This window comes from Pipra filicauda, unplaced genomic scaffold (assembly GCF_003945595.2).
Source record: "Pipra filicauda isolate LSUMZ 115617 unplaced genomic scaffold, ASM394559v2 scaffold436_size1054928_pilon, whole genome shotgun sequence".
Taxonomy (NCBI): domain Eukaryota; kingdom Metazoa; phylum Chordata; class Aves; order Passeriformes; family Pipridae; genus Pipra; species Pipra filicauda.
In genome coordinates, this window is record NW_024104572.1 from 26,173 (window position 1) to 47,464 (window position 21,292).

The 21,292-nt window shown below is 42.7% G+C and overlaps 1 protein-coding gene across 5 annotated transcripts in view; it reads right to left on the reverse strand.

Moving 5' to 3' along the window:
• Window positions 1-17,960, reverse strand: part of SLC37A1 (solute carrier family 37 member 1) — a 38,985-nt gene extending 21,025 nt beyond the window's left edge. Inside the window, exons 1-10 of one of the 5 annotated variants that reach the window (XM_027741953.2) lie at window positions 17,854-17,960; window positions 17,122-17,215; window positions 13,944-14,221; window positions 12,257-12,338; window positions 11,287-11,413; window positions 9,367-9,445; window positions 8,413-8,548; window positions 6,761-6,837; window positions 4,752-4,918; window positions 3,767-3,804 (exon numbers count right to left, since the gene is read on the reverse strand). In XM_027741953.2, the coding sequence (XP_027597754.1) occupies window positions 3,767-3,804; window positions 4,752-4,918; window positions 6,761-6,837; window positions 8,413-8,548; window positions 9,367-9,445; window positions 11,287-11,413; window positions 12,257-12,338; window positions 13,944-13,999 (762 nt within the window). In that variant the 5' untranslated portion in view covers window positions 14,000-14,221; window positions 17,122-17,215; window positions 17,854-17,960. Of the gene's footprint in view, window positions 1-3,766; window positions 3,805-4,751; window positions 4,919-6,760; window positions 6,838-8,412; window positions 8,549-9,366; window positions 9,446-11,286; window positions 11,414-12,256; window positions 12,339-13,943; window positions 16,777-17,121; window positions 17,685-17,853 lie in introns of those variants that run through there. The other 4 variants (XM_027741946.2, XM_027741944.2, XM_039385797.1 and 1 more) reach the window with 4 other exon arrangements.
• Window positions 17,961-21,292: the final 3,332 nt, after the last annotated feature.

Consider the following 21,292-nt stretch of genomic DNA (forward strand, 5'->3'; position numbering starts at 1 on the left):
CACAATGAGGTTTGGTTTTTAGCACCAGCCAGCAGAGCTGCCTGCACCTAACCAAGGCATCTGTCCAAAATTACCTACTGCAGCCTGATGAGAAGAACAAGTGTAAATGTTTCTTTAGTGTCTCAAAAAAAAAAAAAAGAAAAGAAAAAAAAGATTTCTGACCATTTGCAAAAACACAAACGTTGTTCAGGTTGACACTGAAATGACCGAGCAAAAAAAGGTCAGCAAGCATTTTATGCCTGACAAATTCCAACCCCTGTACAACACAGCTGAAATATTCTGTTCCCAGTATTAACACAGTCTTTTACTACATGAACCTTCCTTCAATAAGCAATCAGTTTTCTTTACTGTCAGACACTGTCATTAGCACACCTGCATTTGGAGGAGATCGTGAACTTCTCCTCCGACCTTATTAATTTCCCTAATTTCTAAAACCACCCTCCTGCAGTGAACAGAAGCTGTGAGCTTACATCCATTCACTAAGGATGTGGAATCCTTGCAGAACACACAGGTCTGAAGAGAAGTATTTGAGCAGTTCAAATAGGATACAGTTTCCCAAGACAGTGGTGAATCTTACTCTGAAAAGGGTTCAAGGCAGGTGGGGAAGTATTTTTATAAACTTCCCACAAGATTTCCAGATGTGAAACGGGAACAGGGAAGGAAGAAGTGATGCCTTTAGCTCTGGAGGGCAAGGTGTCCAGGAAAACTGAAGGTCAGATGCATCCCATGCAAAAAAATTGTTCCTGGAGAAGGGATCCTGCTGGTGCCCTAAAGAAGATGAGGCCAAATGCTAGTCTTTTTCTGGGACTGATGGAAAAAGTAGTGAATAGAAGGGGGGGAAAGCTCCTAAAATGCTAATTTTTTGTTAGAAATATCACCGCAAACAGATATTTAATGTCAAAATTTTCCATGCCAGTTCCTTGAGACATATGAGCAATACACTGTGCAGAGCTCTTTAGTTGTGCTTTCCAGCCAAAGTGTATTTGAAACAAATGACAAACATTTACTTCCATGAGGCTTAACAGCAAATTCTGTAAACAGGAGGCTCTAGGTGCTCCTGAACTCCATAAAAGCTAAGGAAAAAAAAAAAGACACTCCTAACAGGAGGCAATGAGAGTCACTTAAAATACTCTCATACTTGACAGAAGTTACCTTTGAGAAATGAAAGAGAATTAAATGAAAAATAGAGAACGTACTGTGATCCCACCTTATCTCACAGTAACAAACTAAGAACAGGAGTTCCCCAGACCACTGAAAGTATTCAGAAGATTTATCAGAGTACTTCATATGAGGAGGAGAAACCATTATCTGGTAAAGAAGAGATAACAGACTAAAAACATTACCTTCAGTTACTATTCAAGAGCATTTAAAATGTAAAAAAAAAAACCAAAACTATCTGAAAATATTGGAGGGGGGTGGTAAAAAACCAGCAATCATCCCTGTACAACCTACTTGTGAGACTTGCAAATAAAAGCTATAGTTCACATGTACAGATAATTTCCATCTGGGATTCCCTTGGGACCTTCCCTCTGACATTTCCTCCAACAGCCCTGACTTGCTTTCAAACCTGGGAAATCCTATGACCTTCTCTGCCAGTCATCCCTACTATTCTTCCAAAGAAACAGGTGAAAACACGGCAGACCAGATTGCCCACAGGTTCCTGGAAGCCAAAGGAAAAGAAGGCTGGGGCAAGAGCTGCTCTAGGTTGTGGTTACAGTAGAGACAAACACATACCAGAGCCTTAGGGAACATGAAACAAGATGAACCTCTAAATACACTCCTAAACAAAACTTGTCTATGAACAATATTCTGTTATGAGAAGTTATGCACAGCTGGTCTTCCTAATGCTCTCTTTTTTGTTCCCTTCCTTTGCTTTTTATTCTTCTCTCATTCTATTTTGACTGCCTCCCTCTCTTGGGTCACAGCTACGTGAGGCAAGAAAGGAAACAATCATCTTCTCATTTTAATTAAATATTTCCAAGGCACATCTTTCTGCCATTGACACGACTTCCTAGAATACTTAATTTTGAGCACATAAAACATCCTGTGAACTTTTGTTTCAAAAGCACTGAGCAAATATCTTGGTAACAGAGCTTAACCACTTACAACCTACTTCTAGTGTTTGAACCATCTTATAGTAGGCATTTGGAAGAGAAAGCTTTCCTTTTAGAAACAATTTAAGTAGTTATGAGTTTTGCTGCCGCAATGGTACACAAAAATACACATACAATGTTCAGCAATCCAAAAAAAGCTTAAGACATTTGCACATACACATTTCAATCCTGCTTCAACAACGTCTTAAGAGGTCAATCTCTGATGTGGACTTTCAAACCACCGTGTCAGGAGAGTCACATCTCCCCTTGTGATACAGCAACATGTGTTACACAACTTGTGTGTGACAGTGTATTTACAACCTAGTGAAGTTCACAATCTTGACAAAATTTAAGCCCTTGAAGTATAAGCCCTCATGCAAGATCCCCTTGATGCCAGTGAAGCATGGGATCAATGCATTCTAAAAACTCCCAAACATCTACGTATAAACAGCATCTCCATCCTCGAGGATTTCAAATTTTAGCAGGCCAGCCCTAAGCAATTTGATCCTATGTCAAATTTAGACCTGCTGTGAGCAGAGGATAGAACCACAGAATCCCAGAATGGTTTGGGTTGGAAAGGGAACAAAGATCATCCAGTTCCAAACCCCTATGATGGGCAGGGATACCTTCCACTATCCCAGGTTGCTCAGAGCCCCATTCAACTTGGCCTTGAACACTTCTAGGGATGAGGCATCCACAGTTTCTCTGGGCAACCTGTGCCACGGCCTCACAACCCTCACAGGGAAGAATTTCTTCCCAATATCTAATCTAAATCTACTCTCTTCCAGTTTAAAACCATTCCTCCTTGTTCTGTTACTACATGCTCTTGTAAATATTCTCTCTTCCATCCTTCTTGTAGGCTTCTACAATGTTCAGAGGTCCTGATTCAATCTAAATTATTCTGGGATGCCACAAAAACTAAAGCATCCATCTGTCATATGATTCATACAACTTAGCACAGATCTTTTTCTCTCTCCTTTTCACATTTCTTCATTAATTTGAGTTTTAGACAAATAAATGCCACATTATATCACGGCTAAACTCACTGTCACAAACTGACTGACTGCTCCAATCCCTTCAATTCAGCTTTAGATCCATCCCTTGCTTTTCCCTACTCATGTGCTCCTACTGTCCCTTCCTTTATCCAAGGGAACATCCCACCACCCATCCCAAGCCCACAGACACATGCTTCCTTGACCCTGTGTCAGCAGAAGGGCTGTTTGCTCTTTCTGCAAAGCCTCATACAGGGTTCCCAGTGAGACCCTTCCCAGGATACAGCTGGCAGCAAACTCACTATGCCATACCTAAGCAAGGGAGGCAACAGCAGGAGATGGAACAAAATGCCATGAAGATGCCCATGAAGACCAGAGGAAAGAAAGAAAACTCAAGAGAAAAAAAAAAAAAAAGAGATGGACACTTTTTCCTGTTCTACTGTTGTAAGATCATCTCTTCCAAAATTTTATTTAAAACAAATTAATTCACCTCTTGATTCACTTGCTTTGAGAGAAAATAAGGTTCTGGTTTATCAGTGAAGCACAGACAAATCATTCCCTCAAGAACAGGATCAGTTATAACAGCCTGGCACGAAAGAGCCACACGGACTGATTTCCAGAACTATCCTAATAAACGTGTATTAAGAGGCAAAAATCAAAACAGAAAAAGCATTCACTTACACTGGATGGTGTGCAGGAGCAACTTACATCTTTAGGATCTGAAATACAACACCACATATAGTTAACAGTGAAAAGAAGCCTCTTAAAACACTTTCAAACAGCGTTATTTACTGACAACAAACCAACAGTACAAATAACAAGGGCTATTTTGGCAGTCCCCTTCTTTACAGAATTCTAGTTATCTCTGCAGAACTCTCTACTTTCTGAGATAGGACAGTTATAGTATAAAATAAGCATTCATATCTCTGAGTCTTCATAGGGACAAGATGGGGCATTCTTCTTTAACTTCTAATTTAAAGGGTCACAACCTGCTCTACCAGCTGACTTCTGTATTTCACAGCACAGAAGATGGATGGCATGGGTTGAATGGTAGCACAGAACATACACTGCAGCCAGGTGGGACGTTCTGCTAAGACACACTTGAACAATTTATCAAGAGTGGAAACTAATAACAGGGTGGTGGACTCAATTCTGAAGTGTACTGGAGTCATTCTGGGCAACAGAGCTGGGGAAGGGTCTGGAGAATAAGCCATGAGGAGCAGCTGAGGGAGGTGGGGGAGCTCAGCCTGGAGACAAGGAGGCTCGGGGGGACCCTCTTGCTCTTTGCAAGTCCCTGACAGGAGGGTGGAACCAGGGAGGAGGTCAGGCTTTGCTCCCAGGGAACAAGGGACAGGATGAGAGGAAATGGCCTCAAGCTGTGCCAGGGGAGGGTCAGGTTGGACATCAGGAAGAATTTCTTCATGGAAAGGGTTGTCAGGCATCAGAAGGGGCTGCCCATGGAGGCAGAGGAGTCCCCATCCCTGGAGGTATTCAAGGAACAACTGGACATGCCACTTGGTGCTCCGGTCCAGCTAACAAGGTGGTGATTGATCAAAAGCTGGACTTGATGTTAGTGGTCTTTTCCAAACTAAATTACTCTTAAGCAGCTGGTGTTCCTCACCCATAACGAGAGCCCCCCATGGTTCTGTCCCTCTGAAGCACTCACGTTCAATGAGAAACAGGAAGCAAACAATCCCCATCACAGCAACGATGACTCCGGGCACCACGAAGGAGAGACCCCAGCACGTGGACACCCAGTAAGCAGCAATTAAGGATCCCAAGATATTTCCCACTGAAGTGTGTGAATTCCAGATTCCCATGATCAAACCTCTCCTGCATTAAAAAAAACCCAAAAAAACAAAAACAAACAACAACCCACAAACTTTTCTTATTACAAGCATTACTGGATTGAGAGAAGTGTATCAAAAATAGCTGTTTATCTGTGCTGTTACTGAAATATTTCAATATTTGCAATCTTATGGTTCTTTAACTGATCGTTTCTTTATGCTACAGTCTCCATCTGGCAATTTCAAGGCATCTAAATATTAATAAAAGTGTTGTAAAATACTTCCCTGTGCATCGCAGAACTCATCCTGCATTTAATGGCATTTAAAGACACCATTAGGGCTTGCATGTTTCTAGATAAGAGTTTTTTTGATTTAAACAAGTATGCAGATGTTGTGTAGCATGTGAACATGAAGTCTGATGCTTTTGGGAATGAAAATCCTCCTGCAAACACATTGCCCTGATAATCTGATGCTTTCAGGACACAGCAGACTTACCATGCAGAAGAAAACAACCTGTACAGGATATGTGGAGCAAATTCAGTATTTTCTGGTCGCATTCTGGACTTGTTGGGCACTAGCAGAAGATGACACCTGTGCAAGCTTGGCTAACACTCACATCAGGCTGCTGTCTGCCTGGAAATCCCAGATTAGCTCCAGCTCAGCTAATGTAAACCACAAAAATCCTACTGAAGTCATGACAGCAGGGGTTTTTTTTTTCCCCTTCCTTGTTCTTCCACATGGGAAAACTGCCTTGTCCTCAGCAGTTTATGTGGAGCAACCTAACTTGAACAAGGCCCAGTCTTTTCCTTGGGCTAAAGATCTAACAGGTCTGCCCACATTTTCATGGAATTTGTGGAAAAATGAGAACAAGAACCAGAACACTGACATTCAAACAAGAGCCCTACCCACCAGTCCACTCTGTGGCCTCCTTAAAGTAAAGGCTGTTGCTTTTGTGCAAAGCAAAGCCTGAATAAATGTATTTATTTTGCAGACTCATCAATTTTGTTCAGTACTGTATGACAGTTATTCTCTGCATTTTGTAACATTCACCTAAAAGGCTGCAGGGACTACAGAAAACCACCTGAACCTACATTTTCACAACTATGCTGTGATTTAATATAGAAAGCATATATTTAACTGTTGTATATCCTTCTCTGGAACTGATAGACCATAATGCTCTTTCATGGTATTTATCTACAAAGGATGGTACTACAGTAGCATTATTATGTGCTACATCCACCAACCATTATCAGAGCCAGTGGATTTGCCACGCAGCTCTTGCAAAATTTATGGAAAACTACTGTATGGCGGTATGACAAAATAAACATTAGAAGTGACCTCTGTGCAGGATTAAGATAAAAAACCCAAATAAACGATTTAAAGAAAAGTGACAAAAAGAAAGGTTAAATCACTTGCCATACGTGTTTTCCTTTTTAAATTGAATTTTTAAGTTTATGTAAGTGTGTTAGAAAAAAGGATATTAGACAGATACTTTTTACAGTTACACCCTGACAACTGTTTTGAAACACAAATGAAAACATGGGAAATTCCACATTAAAATGGCATAATAACAGCCTGTACTGAAAGTAGTTTTAGACTGTTAATATTTGCAAGGATTATTCTAATTCAATTCTGAAATATTTCATCTGAAAAACTAAGTGTCAGACTAAAGAGCTACCAGAGAACATTGGTCTGACATGAGGGAGAACATTTCAAACCCATATACAAACTAATTAGTGTAACAAAGGAAGATCCTCTCAAAGTTCTACTTAACTGCTTTTTCATCCCCCAAAAACACAGAAGCAGAAAAAGATATTTAAATTGGCTGTATTACAGCCCAGAATGTATTGATCTGTACTTCCAAAAGTCTGGATAACATATGATTTACCTTCCTTTTCCAAACCAGTTGCCAATACATGTAACGACACTCGGCCAGCCAGTAGTTTGCACCAAACCATTTGCTATCTGAAAGTATATAAAAATGATAATAAATAAACATACCCTATATTAACTCAGGTTCCTACACAATCCCTGCCGAGTGCTGCAGTGGGAAAAGGAAGCCCTCACAAATGCTCTGAATTTAGAAATTTAGCGGGGAGGTTTGAAAGTGATATTTTTTCCCCAAGAATAATCAAGTTACGATGTTTTGCAGAGATTCTTCCCTGTACCTACATCCCCACAATTATTTTATGATTTAAATCACAGACTGTTGTCGTTCAATCACAATGCTCACCAAAACTCACATTGCACTGAGAAGTGAATTCTCCACACTCAAATAGCAACACAGAAAACTTCACAGAATATTCTGAGTTGGAAGGGACCCACAAGGATCACTGAGTCCACCTCTAATGCTTATCTCAATCTGAGCATATGGCAAAGTGTGTTTGCAATCAAACAAAGTGGAAAAAAAAGAAAGCTTTAGGGGAGACTGGCTAACTTTGAACATTCACTTTAAAACGCTTAACAGACACCTGTAAATAAACTGAGAGGAGGAATTTACCTTACTATTTCAGGCTGAGGTAGGAACTAGTTCAGCCTCCACATTGCACAGATTATAACTTTAACTACCTCTAACCCTACTCTAGAATTACTCTCTCTAGAATTACACCTTAATGCAAAGGTCACAGTACAGTAACTGTACAGTGGGCATTTGACCATGCAACAAAATCACCTCAATCTACCCCACAAAAAAACAAGTAGGCTGGTGGTGCCAGACCACCCTTGGTATTCCAGGACTCACTGACCACATCCTACAGGGCAGCACTGCTAGAGACAGTCAGCTTAACCCTAAAGGAGCCAGCTCGTGCCCTGGAAACCACCTGATCCAAGAGGGCTGGGGCAGGGACAGGGTTAAACAGATTAATTGGTGACATGGTTACACAAGCTTGCTGTGCCCAAGTTAGTACCTGTGCATGCCATGCTGCCCAATGCCATGCAAAGGTGCCAGAGGAGATAATCCTACTGCAATAACACACAGGAAGCAGCAGTGCCAAGATGCAGACCTGCCCAAAACAGCTCAAGTGCTGACCATATCCTGCTCCTGACCTAAAGTGCATTTCAGGTCAACAGCAAATATTCTTGTGACACCTGATTAGTGCTCTGAAAAAATCTCACACAATGAATCTCATTACATAAGCCACACCAGTGTGGGAGACTGTTCATCATTAGCAGTATAAATGTAATTTTCCCGCAGAGAAGGCCAGGATGAGTCACTCAGGTCTTGGCAGACTGACAAAAGTAAATAGGCTTGTTTTAAAACTCGCCCACATTTAAGCTTGCAAAGATTTGATCATTGATTTGACACAGGGTGAAACACACTAATTTGTTTTCAAAGATTTCTTTCACTAGAAAAACATTTTTCAAAAACAAAACCTGGGGCTATCCACTCTGTCAGTTCTGCCTGTCATCACTGACAGTGTGTTCCAACATCTACACCCTCCCATCCAACCGCTAATCACTTGCGTGTAGCTGAGAAACACCCAACACAACACTGAACAGCACCACAGAAACTCTGGAGTGCTTAAATAACACCGTGCCTACCTGGGCCATGATGTAAAACCACAGATTATGTACGTTATAGAAATAACCCAATCCAAACATGGCAGTGAAGAGCCCACTGGCGAGCATCCCACCCGTCAGATAGTACCGGATCGGCAGCCGTTCTCCTATCAGTCCACTTGGAATGGGGAAGGAAATAAAGAGAAAGGCCATAATTAAAAATGAGATCATACCCCCAGCCTTCACAAACAAAGAATATTTTATGTTGTTTAATTCTGACTGAGGAGGAACTTTACTGGTAACTGCTGTTTGCCTTCACAGCAGCAAAGGAGCAATTTTTAGCGCTTGACAGGGGAAAAAACCCCAACAAACATTTCATGTTCATTAATTGCTAAGTTATGACACCTGCACAACCATCTTTCAGGTAGATACTCACCTAGAGTACATTTACTTACAGAGTCATTTTCCAAATGACAGGTAAGGTGGGACATGTCTCCAGCCTTTTAAAGTGAGACTTGTCTCCCTTGCTAATAATTCTAGTCATGAGGGTTCTGGTTTTAATAAAAAGAAACATCTCCAAACAGCAGCTAATATTGCACACTGTAAGATGGTTTTTAGGAGGTGTCTGCTTCCATCCTCTGACTCTAGAGAAAGCCAGGACAACTAGTTTAGTTTACAGGTCGGAGACTGATTGAGGACATATATTCCAGTGTATATTCCTTTGTGTTCCACATGAAGCAAAGACAGGCCAAGTTGGAAAGCATTCCTGCACAAGGCAGTCGTGATGGATGCAGGTAAGAAGCAGCTTTCTACAGATCAACAGATATGATACCACTGGGACTCGGGATGATGTGGGTTTTGTTCCCCCTCAGCAATCTGTTTCTCACTCTCTTCACCAGAAACTTTTCCCATAAGGAATCACAACATCTCAGAAGTTGTGTAGCCTCATAAATTAACAGTAAGCAATAAAGCAGGTTTCCAAGAGAGTGTATTTACCTTAAATACATTCCAACTGCATATGCACACAAAAACGAGTAATCCAGCGCTCCCAGTAACTGTTTGTAGTTGTTCTTATCTAAGAATAATTTTCAAAACAAATTATCAGTTTAAATGTACTAATTAATTCCCAACCATTTTTACATATAAGAAGAAAAATGTTAGTGAACACACACTGGCATTTAACTTTCAACAGGCGCTTTTACACTTAAGCACACATTTTGCAAAACGTTTTATTTAATGAAAATATAAAAATAAATGGCTGAAACATATAACAAAAATATTGGTAGGCCCATGCTTAACTCTACCTTATTCAAAACAGCATTTTGGAAGAGAAGAAACACCAGCTATTAATAAGGTGCCCTTGTATGTCCTTAGAAAAAAGAAAATCCCAACTGTGACTTGATTAAAAGTGGGAAGATGAGTTGCAAATGTGTGAGATCCTAACAGTCAAAATGGCTAAAAAAATTCCATCATCACAGAGGTTTTTAAAGAATCAGTTTAATATGCTTTTTTTTAATTGTTAAAGCCTTTTGCATTTCATTTTCCAACTATTCACAGGGCACAGAGTTTTGCTTAAAAAAACCCCAACAGGGTTCTGCTCTGTACAGCAAACAAGCATAATCACACCAAAATGGGACTTGCAGACAGGATGGAGGGAGCAGAAGGGCCTCCACCCAGATGGAAATGCCAAGTCTACTCTCAGGAGACCTGAGCTCATACCAAGAAAGACAGTTTGTGTATTTATTTGCAAGGAGCCACAATTGCCATTGACTTTGAGCATGAAGTCACAGACACAGAAGCATTCCTTCTTTCAGTGTCAGTCCCAGCTTTCCCAGCTGCACTGCCTGAAAAAAACAGCCAAAAACCCAAGTCTAGAGTGCCATTCCAAAGGGGCAGCTTGGCAGTAACCCATGTGTTCATGAAAAAGGAGGACACTGGAGCTCAGAAGTCTCCACTAGCAAAGCCAAGCAGTGTTTCAGACAAGCAAACTCAGCCTCCCCTCGGTCCAGGGACAAGAAACACCAACCAAGTTTAACTACATCCCATCCAGTGGGACTAAATCATTTCAGCAGACCTTGCAACAGGCAGTTAATACATTGGATTTTGTCCACAGAAAACCCAGAGCTCAGATCTTTAATTATCTTTGAACAGAGTAGCACCTTTTTTTTTTTTTAATTGCTAATTAAGGACTAATTAGAATGGATGGCTACACTGACTGAGGTGCACTGGCACACTGACAGAATGGACTATTCTACTTCACTGATGTTCCTGGTAGTAATAAAAGCATCAAGGAATGGTTCAAGGTTTCCCTGAAATTCAAATACAATTAAATTCAAATGTAATTGTTCAGTAGGCAAATATTAGTTTCCTATTTAAGTGAAAGGCCATGTCCATAAAATATTCAGTAAGTTGTCAAGTCTATTCTGAAATAGTATCCTCTTTTTCTTCATTAAAATGGAAAGAAAGATATTTCTTCCAGCAGATAAGGACTCTGAAAAGTTCTGATTTCGATAAACACCAAGTCAATTAATTTAAAGGGTTGCTGGACCTTGAATTAAATGAGTAGAAAATTATAATGATTTATTTTTTCACCCTTTTTTCCTTAATAGACACACTAAAGACAAATCCCATTTTCTGACTGAACACTGCTCTACTGACACCATCTCGTAGCTGTAACAAGTAAAATAAGGTCACCTGTTTAAGTGACTTTGAGCAGGAGAGACATCATAAGGTAGGTCACAGCTTAACTTTCTTTGGAGAAACCAATTAGAAGGTGGAAAACAAAACACCCCTTCCATGCACATCTTCCCAGTACCTCCATATGTGAAGAAACAGCAAGAAGCAAATAATCTAATTATGAATATGAGCTCATTATTGGGAAAAACAGAAAACCAAAAAAAAACCCCCAACCCTTACCAAATGGCTCCCATCCACACTGAGAGGCGTTAAATGGCTTTTTGAGAGGCTGAATCTGGGCAGCATATTCTTTGTAGGAGTCAAGTTCAACTTCATGGGAAGCAGCACAATGCTTATGCAGCTCTCCCTGGAACGGAAAGGACATTTGAAAATGGAAAAAAACTCACTTGTGAGCTGGGGACTGTTAATTCCCATACAACAACAAACTTAACAAACCCAGACCGACGTGAACCTGTGTCAAACCCACCAAAATCAGGAACATTGTTAGCCATTATTAATTGCTTGGCATTTTGATGAGTGAAGCCACCACTACATGAAATAGTTAATCACATGGTTAGAAAAAACATTCTATAGTGAACTAGTGAACTGGTGTTTCTGATAGTGAACAGCTCTGAAATTCTGCAGTAACATCAGGTACTTTGCCCATTGTTACTCACCATTTATATACAAGACAGCACTGGGGGATTTGATTTGAGTTTGGCAAGTTTTACAGGCTGAACATTAAACTAACAAACCTTGAATTATGGAATATTTTGCCACCAGCTTTACCAGAAACAGAGTCCCAAGTGTACAGACAACTATGATGTTCAACAGCACTTGGAACACTCTTGTAAATGCCAAGGCAATGTTATCATGCTCAACTCATCAGTTATGAGCAACTTTTCTCAAAAATATCACTGCAAACCTCTCAAATACCTATAATTAGATTAAGACACGTGAATTAAGTGTAGGCATAGCTGTGCCAAGTTCTAAGCCCAAAAACCAGACGTACATGCAATATTCTAGGTGTGGTCTCACTGAAGTTTATCAAGCAAATGTCACTGTGTACTGGCTTTATCAGTTTTTCATATTGAAGCCACTTCAAGTTAAAGTTTAACACTGCCTTTCACAATGGGAAATACTAAAAAGACAATGACTTCTGTGTTTGAGGAGCAGAAGGATGTTTAAACAAGGACAGAACCCTGCTTACCTTAACTATACTAATAGGTTTCCTTGATAAGTGGAAGCTGGCATACAGCAGGAAAGTGAGAGAGAAAATGAAGGCTCTATACCTACAATATAAAATAAAAAGTGTTTGAAAATTATTTTATTTAGATCTCCTTTTAGCACCAAGTTACACAAAAACATCTGCCTTGTTTGCAACTTCCTTTGGGGGCTATTAAATGTCAGTTCAACATTAAACATACTGATAAACAGATTTCACACCTCACCGTCTCACTGGGTTTTCTGGTATGATTAGGATATAAGTGATGGCTCTCTGAGTTGGCAGTTTGGATACTGTGGGTTATTACTTCCTTGTTTTCTTACTGCTTTTAGGATTCTGCTTTACTTTTGCCCTCCTCTGTAACAACAGAAATCAGCTGTTTCCAGAGATGGACAGACAGAGTGTCCTGGAACACATGAACATAATTAAGCAGGTTTGGGATTGGGAAGGAATTCTCCTTTGTGCCTCACTGGCATCCTCGGGTCTTTCTCTGCAGTTCAGCTGAATTAAAAGTGCATCCCAAAATCCCTATCACTGCAAGCATTAAACAAAGACAATAAGCTGATCTATTCTCTGCTCTACCTGCAGTTTCAGTTGTTTAAGGAGAGCACTTTGTGGAATTGTGCTTTTAACAATACACAGAGTCCAAGTGTATTTGCTGGTTCCTTCTGGCCTTGATCTTAAAATCAACATCAGGAAATAAAAGTACATATATAAATACAAATATCTGATATCATACGGACTACTATGGTCCCTGATTTTTAATTAACGTTTTTCAATAATTTTTTGCCTTACAAACTTTTATATAATCAAGGCCTTGTTTTATAGTTCTGGTATATTGACAGAGACACTAGAAGAGTTATCCCACAAGCTGAATTACTCTCACAACTGAAAACACAGTTTTCACTGAAAACACACATTTATTCCTCACAAGGAATAAAACTGAAATTACTTTGTTCCTGCTGCTATACTAAACACATGATAAAATTGCTCAAATGGAAAGTGCTTGGTCTTTCATTTGTTTTTTTTTTTTCCACACACAACTGACTCAGTCTTCTATCTCAGAAAGCACATGAACTGATGTCACAAAACTTCCAGAATTATCTTCTTGAGCAAAGAGGATTTGATTTTGGTTTGGTTTTTTTGGGGAATTTTGTATTGGTTTTGGGTTTTTTGTGTTTTGTTGTTGTTGTTTGTTTGGGGGTTTTGTTTGGTTTGGGGGGTTTTGTTTGGTTTGGGGGGGGGGGTTTTTTGTTTGTTTGTTTTATTTTTGGGTTTGCTTTTGTTTTTAATATTACAGTAGCAAGAAGTGAAACTGTAATTGTACAAGTCTATATTAAACATCAAATTATTGGGGAGAAAATACACTTCTGGTTAAGAAATGAAAGCTTACCTTGAGCCACTCTTCCTACCTAAGAGCTTGAAAATAAAAATCTAAAATTTATCATTTAAATACCTTCCAAAGAAAAGGACAAAAGGCTAGTAAGGGTTTGTTTGGGTTTCCCAACAAAGCACCTTACTTTTTAAATGTCATCAATATTTATTATACAACTGGCTATATTTTCTTCCTGTATATATTAAGCAATGAAAAAGCAAAAATAGAGCAGTGTGATCTTCCCGGATACAAATTCACACTGTCCACAAAGATTCACCACCATACTTCAGGACTTACCACTGATCTCGTGAAAATGAAGTGATGAAACGAATCCCAGGAGGAAGTTGAGCCATCTACACTACGGTTGGTACCAAATTTTAGGTGACACAATTATGTACTCGTGACAGTGTTTTCTGTTCTTCTGAATGTGTAACAAAGACCCCCTTGAAGCCGTGGGATGGCAGGTAAAAAATGTGGAATATCTGCTGCTGAGCTGATCTCCCTGTAGGTTTTTAGTCTTACACCTTCAGTCTCGACGTGGCAAATCCTTCACTCTGCCTTTGTCAACTGCTGATCTTCAGATAAGAGAAGCCGATAAGTAAACAGTCTGATGGAGGATTTGTAATATTTTCTAACCATAACATTTGAATCAGCAATTATCTACTTCAGAGGCAAGTAATTACCGTAACTAACCTTCTAGCCATCAAAAATGTAATGGAGAATTTTAAGCTGATATAAAAATGCAGCCTTTTCTGAATTTTATCACTTACAATGCATTTTGAGAACTCGGCATAGTACAAAGCAGCAGAGACACAAAGGGAAGATGCACGCAGAACTTGATGCAAAGCCAGCTGACATCAAAACACTTTGCTTTTGTCCCGGAATGGCTACAAGCAGACAATTCCCCAGCCCACAAAGATCTGTTTAAGCACATCAGAAACATTCATGAGCTTGCAATCAGTTCAAAAATGGCTGTAGTGTTTCCAGCTCCGAACAGAGACTCCTCCAGCTTGAGAGTGGGTGCTGCTGAACAATGCTGCCAGCAAGACTTGACTAGCACTCCCTTTTCCACCCCCTTTCCCTGTCCCAGTGGCAGTGCTGCACAAAGCACCGCATCGTCAGAAAACTTGGAAAAGAAAATAAACAACTTTTTTCACCACCTGAGCTCCCTGCACCAGCACAAGGGGAGAAGGCAGCATCTCACGTGTCCATAACAGGAAGGGGAGAGAGAGACTCTGGCAGCATCAATTCAGTTTGGTTTAAAGTTTCAGAGTTTCTCCTGTTTGTTCAAACATGGGCTGAAGTCCCTCAACAGAAAAAAAAATGCACAATATCTTTACTGCAGGTACTGCACCAGAGAGCAGCTGCACTGTTAGTTGGCAGCAAGTCAGCCAACTGTTGAGGGCGACGACAAAAGGCACTGTAGGCAAAAGGTGTGACTGCAACTCACGCATGAGAACCCTCCCTGTGTGCTCACAGCAGAGCCACCCCATCAGGATGTCAAGTTAAGACACCAGGGCCTGCAGCATAACCCCTACCACCCTCCTGGTAGCCCTGCTAGTGGGTCTAATGACAGCAAAAGCCACTGATGGGAAGTTGGTAGGATACAGGATCAGCTCTCCTGGTAAACAAAAGAAAACACACCTGCCAAGCAAGTAAACAGACCTGCCCAAGACCAAGGGTTGGTCTTAACATGAGATCATCTTCATTGCCCCATCTTATCACAGAAATCAAAACTAATCCTCAATCAGATGACTGCCAACACCAAACAGGATCTGCTGTGTCCAAGCCAGCAACTTGAGAGCTTCACTACCCACAATGACTTTCTCCCCAGGAATGGAGGAAAACCCACCTCTTTCCAAACAGAGTACCCCAACAGAAAATTAGGGGTCTGCTTCTTTATGCTAACACATTTTTGCCATAGCTTTATTTTTTCCAGTATCCTGGTTCAGTTTGACACCTCCCTCCCCTCGAAGTGAGCTGACTTGCTAATCTCGTTTGGCATGTTTCACCCCCACACACCTCCTCAGCCCTGAATCAGTTGTGCAATTAATTAAACCCCGTAATCATTCCCACCCAACATGGGTTTCCTACCTCCTCTTTGAGGTTGCAGAGGTTAGGGAAAGTGCAACCCTACACCCTCCTCCCCTCTTCCACTCCCAGATGCAGGTCCCTGATTCCCTCTGTGTCAGACCTTGCAGTTGTACAGCCATGGTTCAGGTGGCTGATTCATCAGAAAACCTGCCCTGAAATGCAGCTGATCCAACAGAGAATATTAATTCATTCTGTAGTCATAAAACTGCTACTTAGGATTAATCCAACGCAGTAGGAGCATAAAGGCAGGGACTGAAGGTGGGATTGCCCCTTCCAACCACAGCTGGCTAGTTAGGTCAGAGGAACTCAATTTCAAAACAACGACTTGTCAGTAATCTGTGTTTGGTTGATAGCCCCAGTAGCAGAAGAAAGGTAAGAAGAAAAATAGGTTGGCACAAGCAGCCCCCAGCTGGAGGGAATTTTTCTTCCAGCAGCAACAAACCTATTTCAGGGTGATCCCAAACCCCACTTCTCTCTCACAGTTATCCCCAGACACCAAAATTATTATTTAACTGACCACACTAAGCAAGGCGACAGAAATATCTACTGGGAAAAAAACTGAGAAGCCAGCTGAGAACAAAAACCCGAGGTCAAACATCTCCTTAAATGGTTCTTTTAAAATATAATGGGACAAGGCAATTATCATCATAGCAAAGCAATTATTTAACAAGCTACTATTTAGCAGCTTTAGCCTAAGCAGGAAAAGACTTCACAGATCTTACAAAAGGTTTCAGTACTAAGTGGTCACACAAGGTTGCACATCTGTGCACCTGCTGCACAGATGGTACTCGCACCACCTCCCAACAGTAAATCCCATCACCCGGATCCCAGTCACTTCCCAGCAAAGATGACTGGACTATAAGCAGCACAGAGAGGACTGCACTCGAACTCTATTTGACAGAGGTTGATTTCATTTTATGTACTGCAGGGAGAAACAGCTGAGTTCTCAATTACTTGTCAACAACTTATCTCTGTCTCCACGTATCCGTAAATTCCTCTGACGTTCACGTGCTTTTTAATAAACAAATAGAACATCCTGCACAAAAGCAAAGGAATTTGTGGCAATAAAACTTGTGAAAACAGGTTATAAAGATCACATCCTCCCGTAGATTAAGCTAAATTTTAAAAGCCAAGCTATACTTCAGAAATTACATTAATAGGGTACAAAACATAACTGTTAGTTTGCCAATACATCATTTGTATTTCTGGTTTACTAATGAAGCTCAAGGACAATATCGAATTTAATCACTGAAACTGGCTTTAGGTTCTTTCATTTTCTGCAACTATTTCAGCCGACAGCCAAACAAACACTTCACTTCCTCCTTGCTGTACTGCAACCTGTAAAGCGATATTCCGGTACTTAGTTTGAAACCATATTTACCTTCCAAAATTGGTATTGCTCCTTCAGGCTTCCCACTGGGTGAAACATTCCTCCCTGCTTCGGGAAAACAGTCATCGGTGACCGGCCTTTCCCTCTGCAAACACGGTAAACCCGGGATCAGCTGTGCTGGAGAGGCAGAGGGAAGGAAGGTCGTGCCTGGCCAGGCACAGCTCCCCAGAGGGCAGAGATTAAGTCAGTGTCTGCAAACAGCGGGTAACCAAACCCTCCTCGGGGTGTCCTTAAGGGCTCAAAACGCCTTCGCACACACGCAGGTCAAATGCACGTCGCGTTTAACGCCCGGCAGCTCCGCACCTGAGCCAGAGCCTGCCAAACCCACCGCTCCGGGGCATTAAATGGCCATGTTCATTCTATTTAAGACACAAAAAACCCCAGTTCATCCTGGCTTAGCCACAGAGGGGCACAGCCCCGGTGAGCACATCGTGGGTCGGGGCCCCGGGACCCGCAGGACTGACCGCCCCCGGAGCCGCCCCGGGGGCCAAGGGCAGCGCCAAGACCAAGAGCGGGAGCCGAGCCCAACCCAGGGGCAGCTCTCGGCAGCGCACAGGGGCGGACAGCCGGGGCCGGGCACCCCCGCCCGGTGCCCGAGCGCTCCCCGGGCACCCCCGCCCGGTCCCGCCGCTCCCGAGCGGCCCCGCGGCCCGGGAGCCGCCCCCGCTCCGCCCCCGCCGCGGGCACGGCAGGTGCACGGCCGCCCCCGCCCGCCGAGCCTACCCGGCAATGCTGATCCCGGCGCCGGCAGCTTCCTGAGTCCCCGTGTCCCGCCGAGCCGGGCTGTGCCGGGCCGGGCGCGGCTCCGGATCGCCGCCCGCCGCCGGAGCTGCGCGGCGGGACCGGGCGGGCTCGGCCCCTCCTCCCCGCCGCACCGAGGAGGAGGAGGAGGAGAAGGAGGAGCCTGCGGGGGGAACCCTTTGCATGAGGAATAGCAGTTCCCGCGGGTCATCCTGGCCGTCTACTCAGCGCTGGTGAGGTGCATCTGGGATGCTGTGAACAGTTCTGGGCTCCTCAGACATGGAGCTCCTGGAGTGGGCTCAGAGGAAAGTGTGAGGATGATGAAGGGACTGGAGCATCTCCCTTACAAATAAAGGCTGAGGGAGCTGGGCCTGTTCAGCCTCGAGCAGAGACGACTGAGAGGGGACCTCTTCAATGTGTATAAATACCTAAAGGGAGGGTGCTAGGAGGATAGACCAGGCTCTTCGTGGTGATGCCAAGCAACAGGACACGAGACTGGGCACAAACTGATGCTCAGGAAGTTCCACCTGAATGTGAGGAATAACTTTCTTGTGCAGTGACCAAGCACTGAAACAGGTTACCCAGAAAGGGTGTGGAGTCTCCCTCACTGGAGATATTCCAGAACCATCTGGACACAATCCTGTGCCATGTGCTCTAGGATGACCCGGCTTGAGCAGGGAGGCTGGACCAGATGACCCACTGTGGTCCCTTCCAACCTGACCCATTCTGGGAACCGCTGCCCCTGGCCTCCCACAAGGCCCCAGCTCACCCCCAACCTGCTGGGTCAGGGAAAAGCTGCTCCCTTGTACCTGCCATTCCCACTGACCCACCTGTCACCCTGGCAGCCTCTCCCACTCCATGTGCTCCAGAGTGGTGTCCTGATCCCTCTGTGCTGCCTGGCATCGCCAGTAGGATCCCCAGGCAGGCAGCCCCCCGGCCTGGGTAGGTGTGCACAGGTGTCTCACTGCAGCACTGTCGGTTGCCTGCCAGACATAACACAAAGGTACTTCTGGTGCCAAACAGCAAATGTTAACAAATCACACACCAGGTCACCAGAAATCCAAAGGAAAAATTCAGTGGTGCTTCTTTAAAAAAGAAATAATATATTTATTTTAGTTGTTATCTGGTTTCCTGATCCTGCAGTGCATTTCAGCAACCGTATGTATTTCAAAGCTCAGTTATTTATATAAATGCACGCTTCCAGCTGCTGGTGCATTTCTTCATCATGACAGCCTCCCCAGTGCAGAAAACCCTATGCTGTTTCTTTCATCCAAGACTGAATAGCTGCTAACAGTTACTTCATGCAGGTTTAAATTTATCTGTATAACTGTTTGTCCCCTGTAAAGTATCCCCTGCCTGGCACAAACGACCTGCCTACGGCACTCGCTGAAGTGTTCGATTTTGTTCTGTCTTTTCCCTCTCCTCTTGCACTGCCTGTGCTGGAAATACCAATAAAAGAAACTCTGACTCCCAGTGTGATGTTACCTAGGCCCCACATGTCAGACACATGCTCAGCTTTGCTCCACAATCACAGTGGCATCTTTCCTTCACTTCCTCTGAGTCAGCAAATGAGCCCTTCACCCTTATTTTAACATTTGCAGAACCAGGGTCCCAGAGTTGCACCCATTGCAGATGCAGGTTGATGCTGCACAACCCACTGCTTTAAAGCTTGCTGGTGGCAGATGTTGATTCCAACCTTCTTGCTGCGATTTGTAAGCAGAGAATCAGAGGTTAAAAAAAAAAAAAAGCCTTCACATCATCTCCCCAAGTGCTACAAATTACCTACTTGGAAAACTAATGCAGTGCTCTTGATTATCATCAGTCCTCTGAGGAGATGATTTTGTTTCTCAGATAAAAGTAAAAGCCTCTACTCACTATCAAAAGGTCTCAAATTAGCACAGCTTTTACCAAACCATCCTGCAGTATAAAACAAACCACAGTTTCATTCAGTGTCTCAGGGAAAGGACAGTGCATGGTTGCTTTTTTAACAATACAGTCCCATGCCAACCCAAAAGAAAAAGCATCTGCCCCAAACCCTCAGCAGCTCAGCCTATTGTCAAAAATGGACATAGGGCTAAGTTTAGCAGACTCTGAACACTTGGAGATGGAGATAAACAGGCATGTCCCGGGGCTGCTTTAGCCCTCCACATCTACTGTCCCCTGCATGATGGTGCATGAAGTGGAGAAGGAAATGCTTCAAGCTGCTTTATTTTTTCTGAGCAGGCCTATCACAGAAATGTCCTTGCCTTACTGACAGGACAACTGTTCTCTGGGGTGGAAAAGCACACGCTAAAATCCAATATAGATGGGGTAGTTACACCCAGAGCGTCTGTGTAATGACAAATGATACTTGTCATTTTTGCTGTAACAACCAATTAGCAGAGACAAAACTAGTCAGGGGATGCTCCTCCAAGAACAGTGATTTGCATGAGTCATGTGGCTGCACTTTTGCACCGTAAGGCACAGACATCGTTTATTCTGATTCACACACACATACACATCAAAAAAATGAAAAGTTGTCTCTTTACAGCAGAAAAGGTCAGACCCATCAGAGTGCATTTGTATACATGGGTTAGCCATCTCAGCTTATCACAGCAACTATTCATCATCATGTGGAATCCTCATATTTTTTAAATTGCTGTCGCCTTGGCCCTTTTTAAATTCCTGAAGGAATTTAACCTCGCTTGAATATATTCCCATTCTCAGTTACAAGCAGCTTGCAAAAAGGATGAGCCAAACAGCCACAGAAACCCTGATATTTTTCATACTTAAAAGTAGAAACTGCATCTCCCATTCAAATAAAGGTTCCCTGCAATCCATTCCTTTAGCATCACTGAAACCTGCTGGCTGCCACACTTGGCACAGCTGCGCTCTCTGCTGTGCCAGTGTGGGTCACCAGCAGCTACAATTGCCAGAAGCCATCAAATAAGTAGGAATACAGAGAGAGGGAGCAGCGGGAGCTGGTGCTCCTGGTTGCACAACAGCCTGCTGGTGTAGAGCATCAGAGGAGGGCCAGAGGTCAGGCAGAGATAAAAGGAGATCTACAGCCAAAAGTACATGGATAAAAAAACAGAAACACAAGTTTTAAAATAACGTGTGTAATCTAGAGCCTCACAGCATAAAACCCAGAAAGGACACTTTACCAGTTACTTTCCAGAAGGAAACACAAATGAAGGATACAGTCCAGTAAATTAGGTAGAAAGTGTGGCAGCAGTTTGACTTTTTAAGCCTCTGGCGACATTCATATGAAAGGAAATAGAAAAGTACAAGCTTTTGTCTGCAAAACCAAACAGAAATAAAGATGTATGACTTGGCAGGTGCTGATGGATGCTTCTGACGGTGCTTCTCTCAGAGGAGATAATCTAATTTCCTAGTTGACAGTTAAATTTTACTTCCACGAGTGGTGCTTTAACTCCTCAAG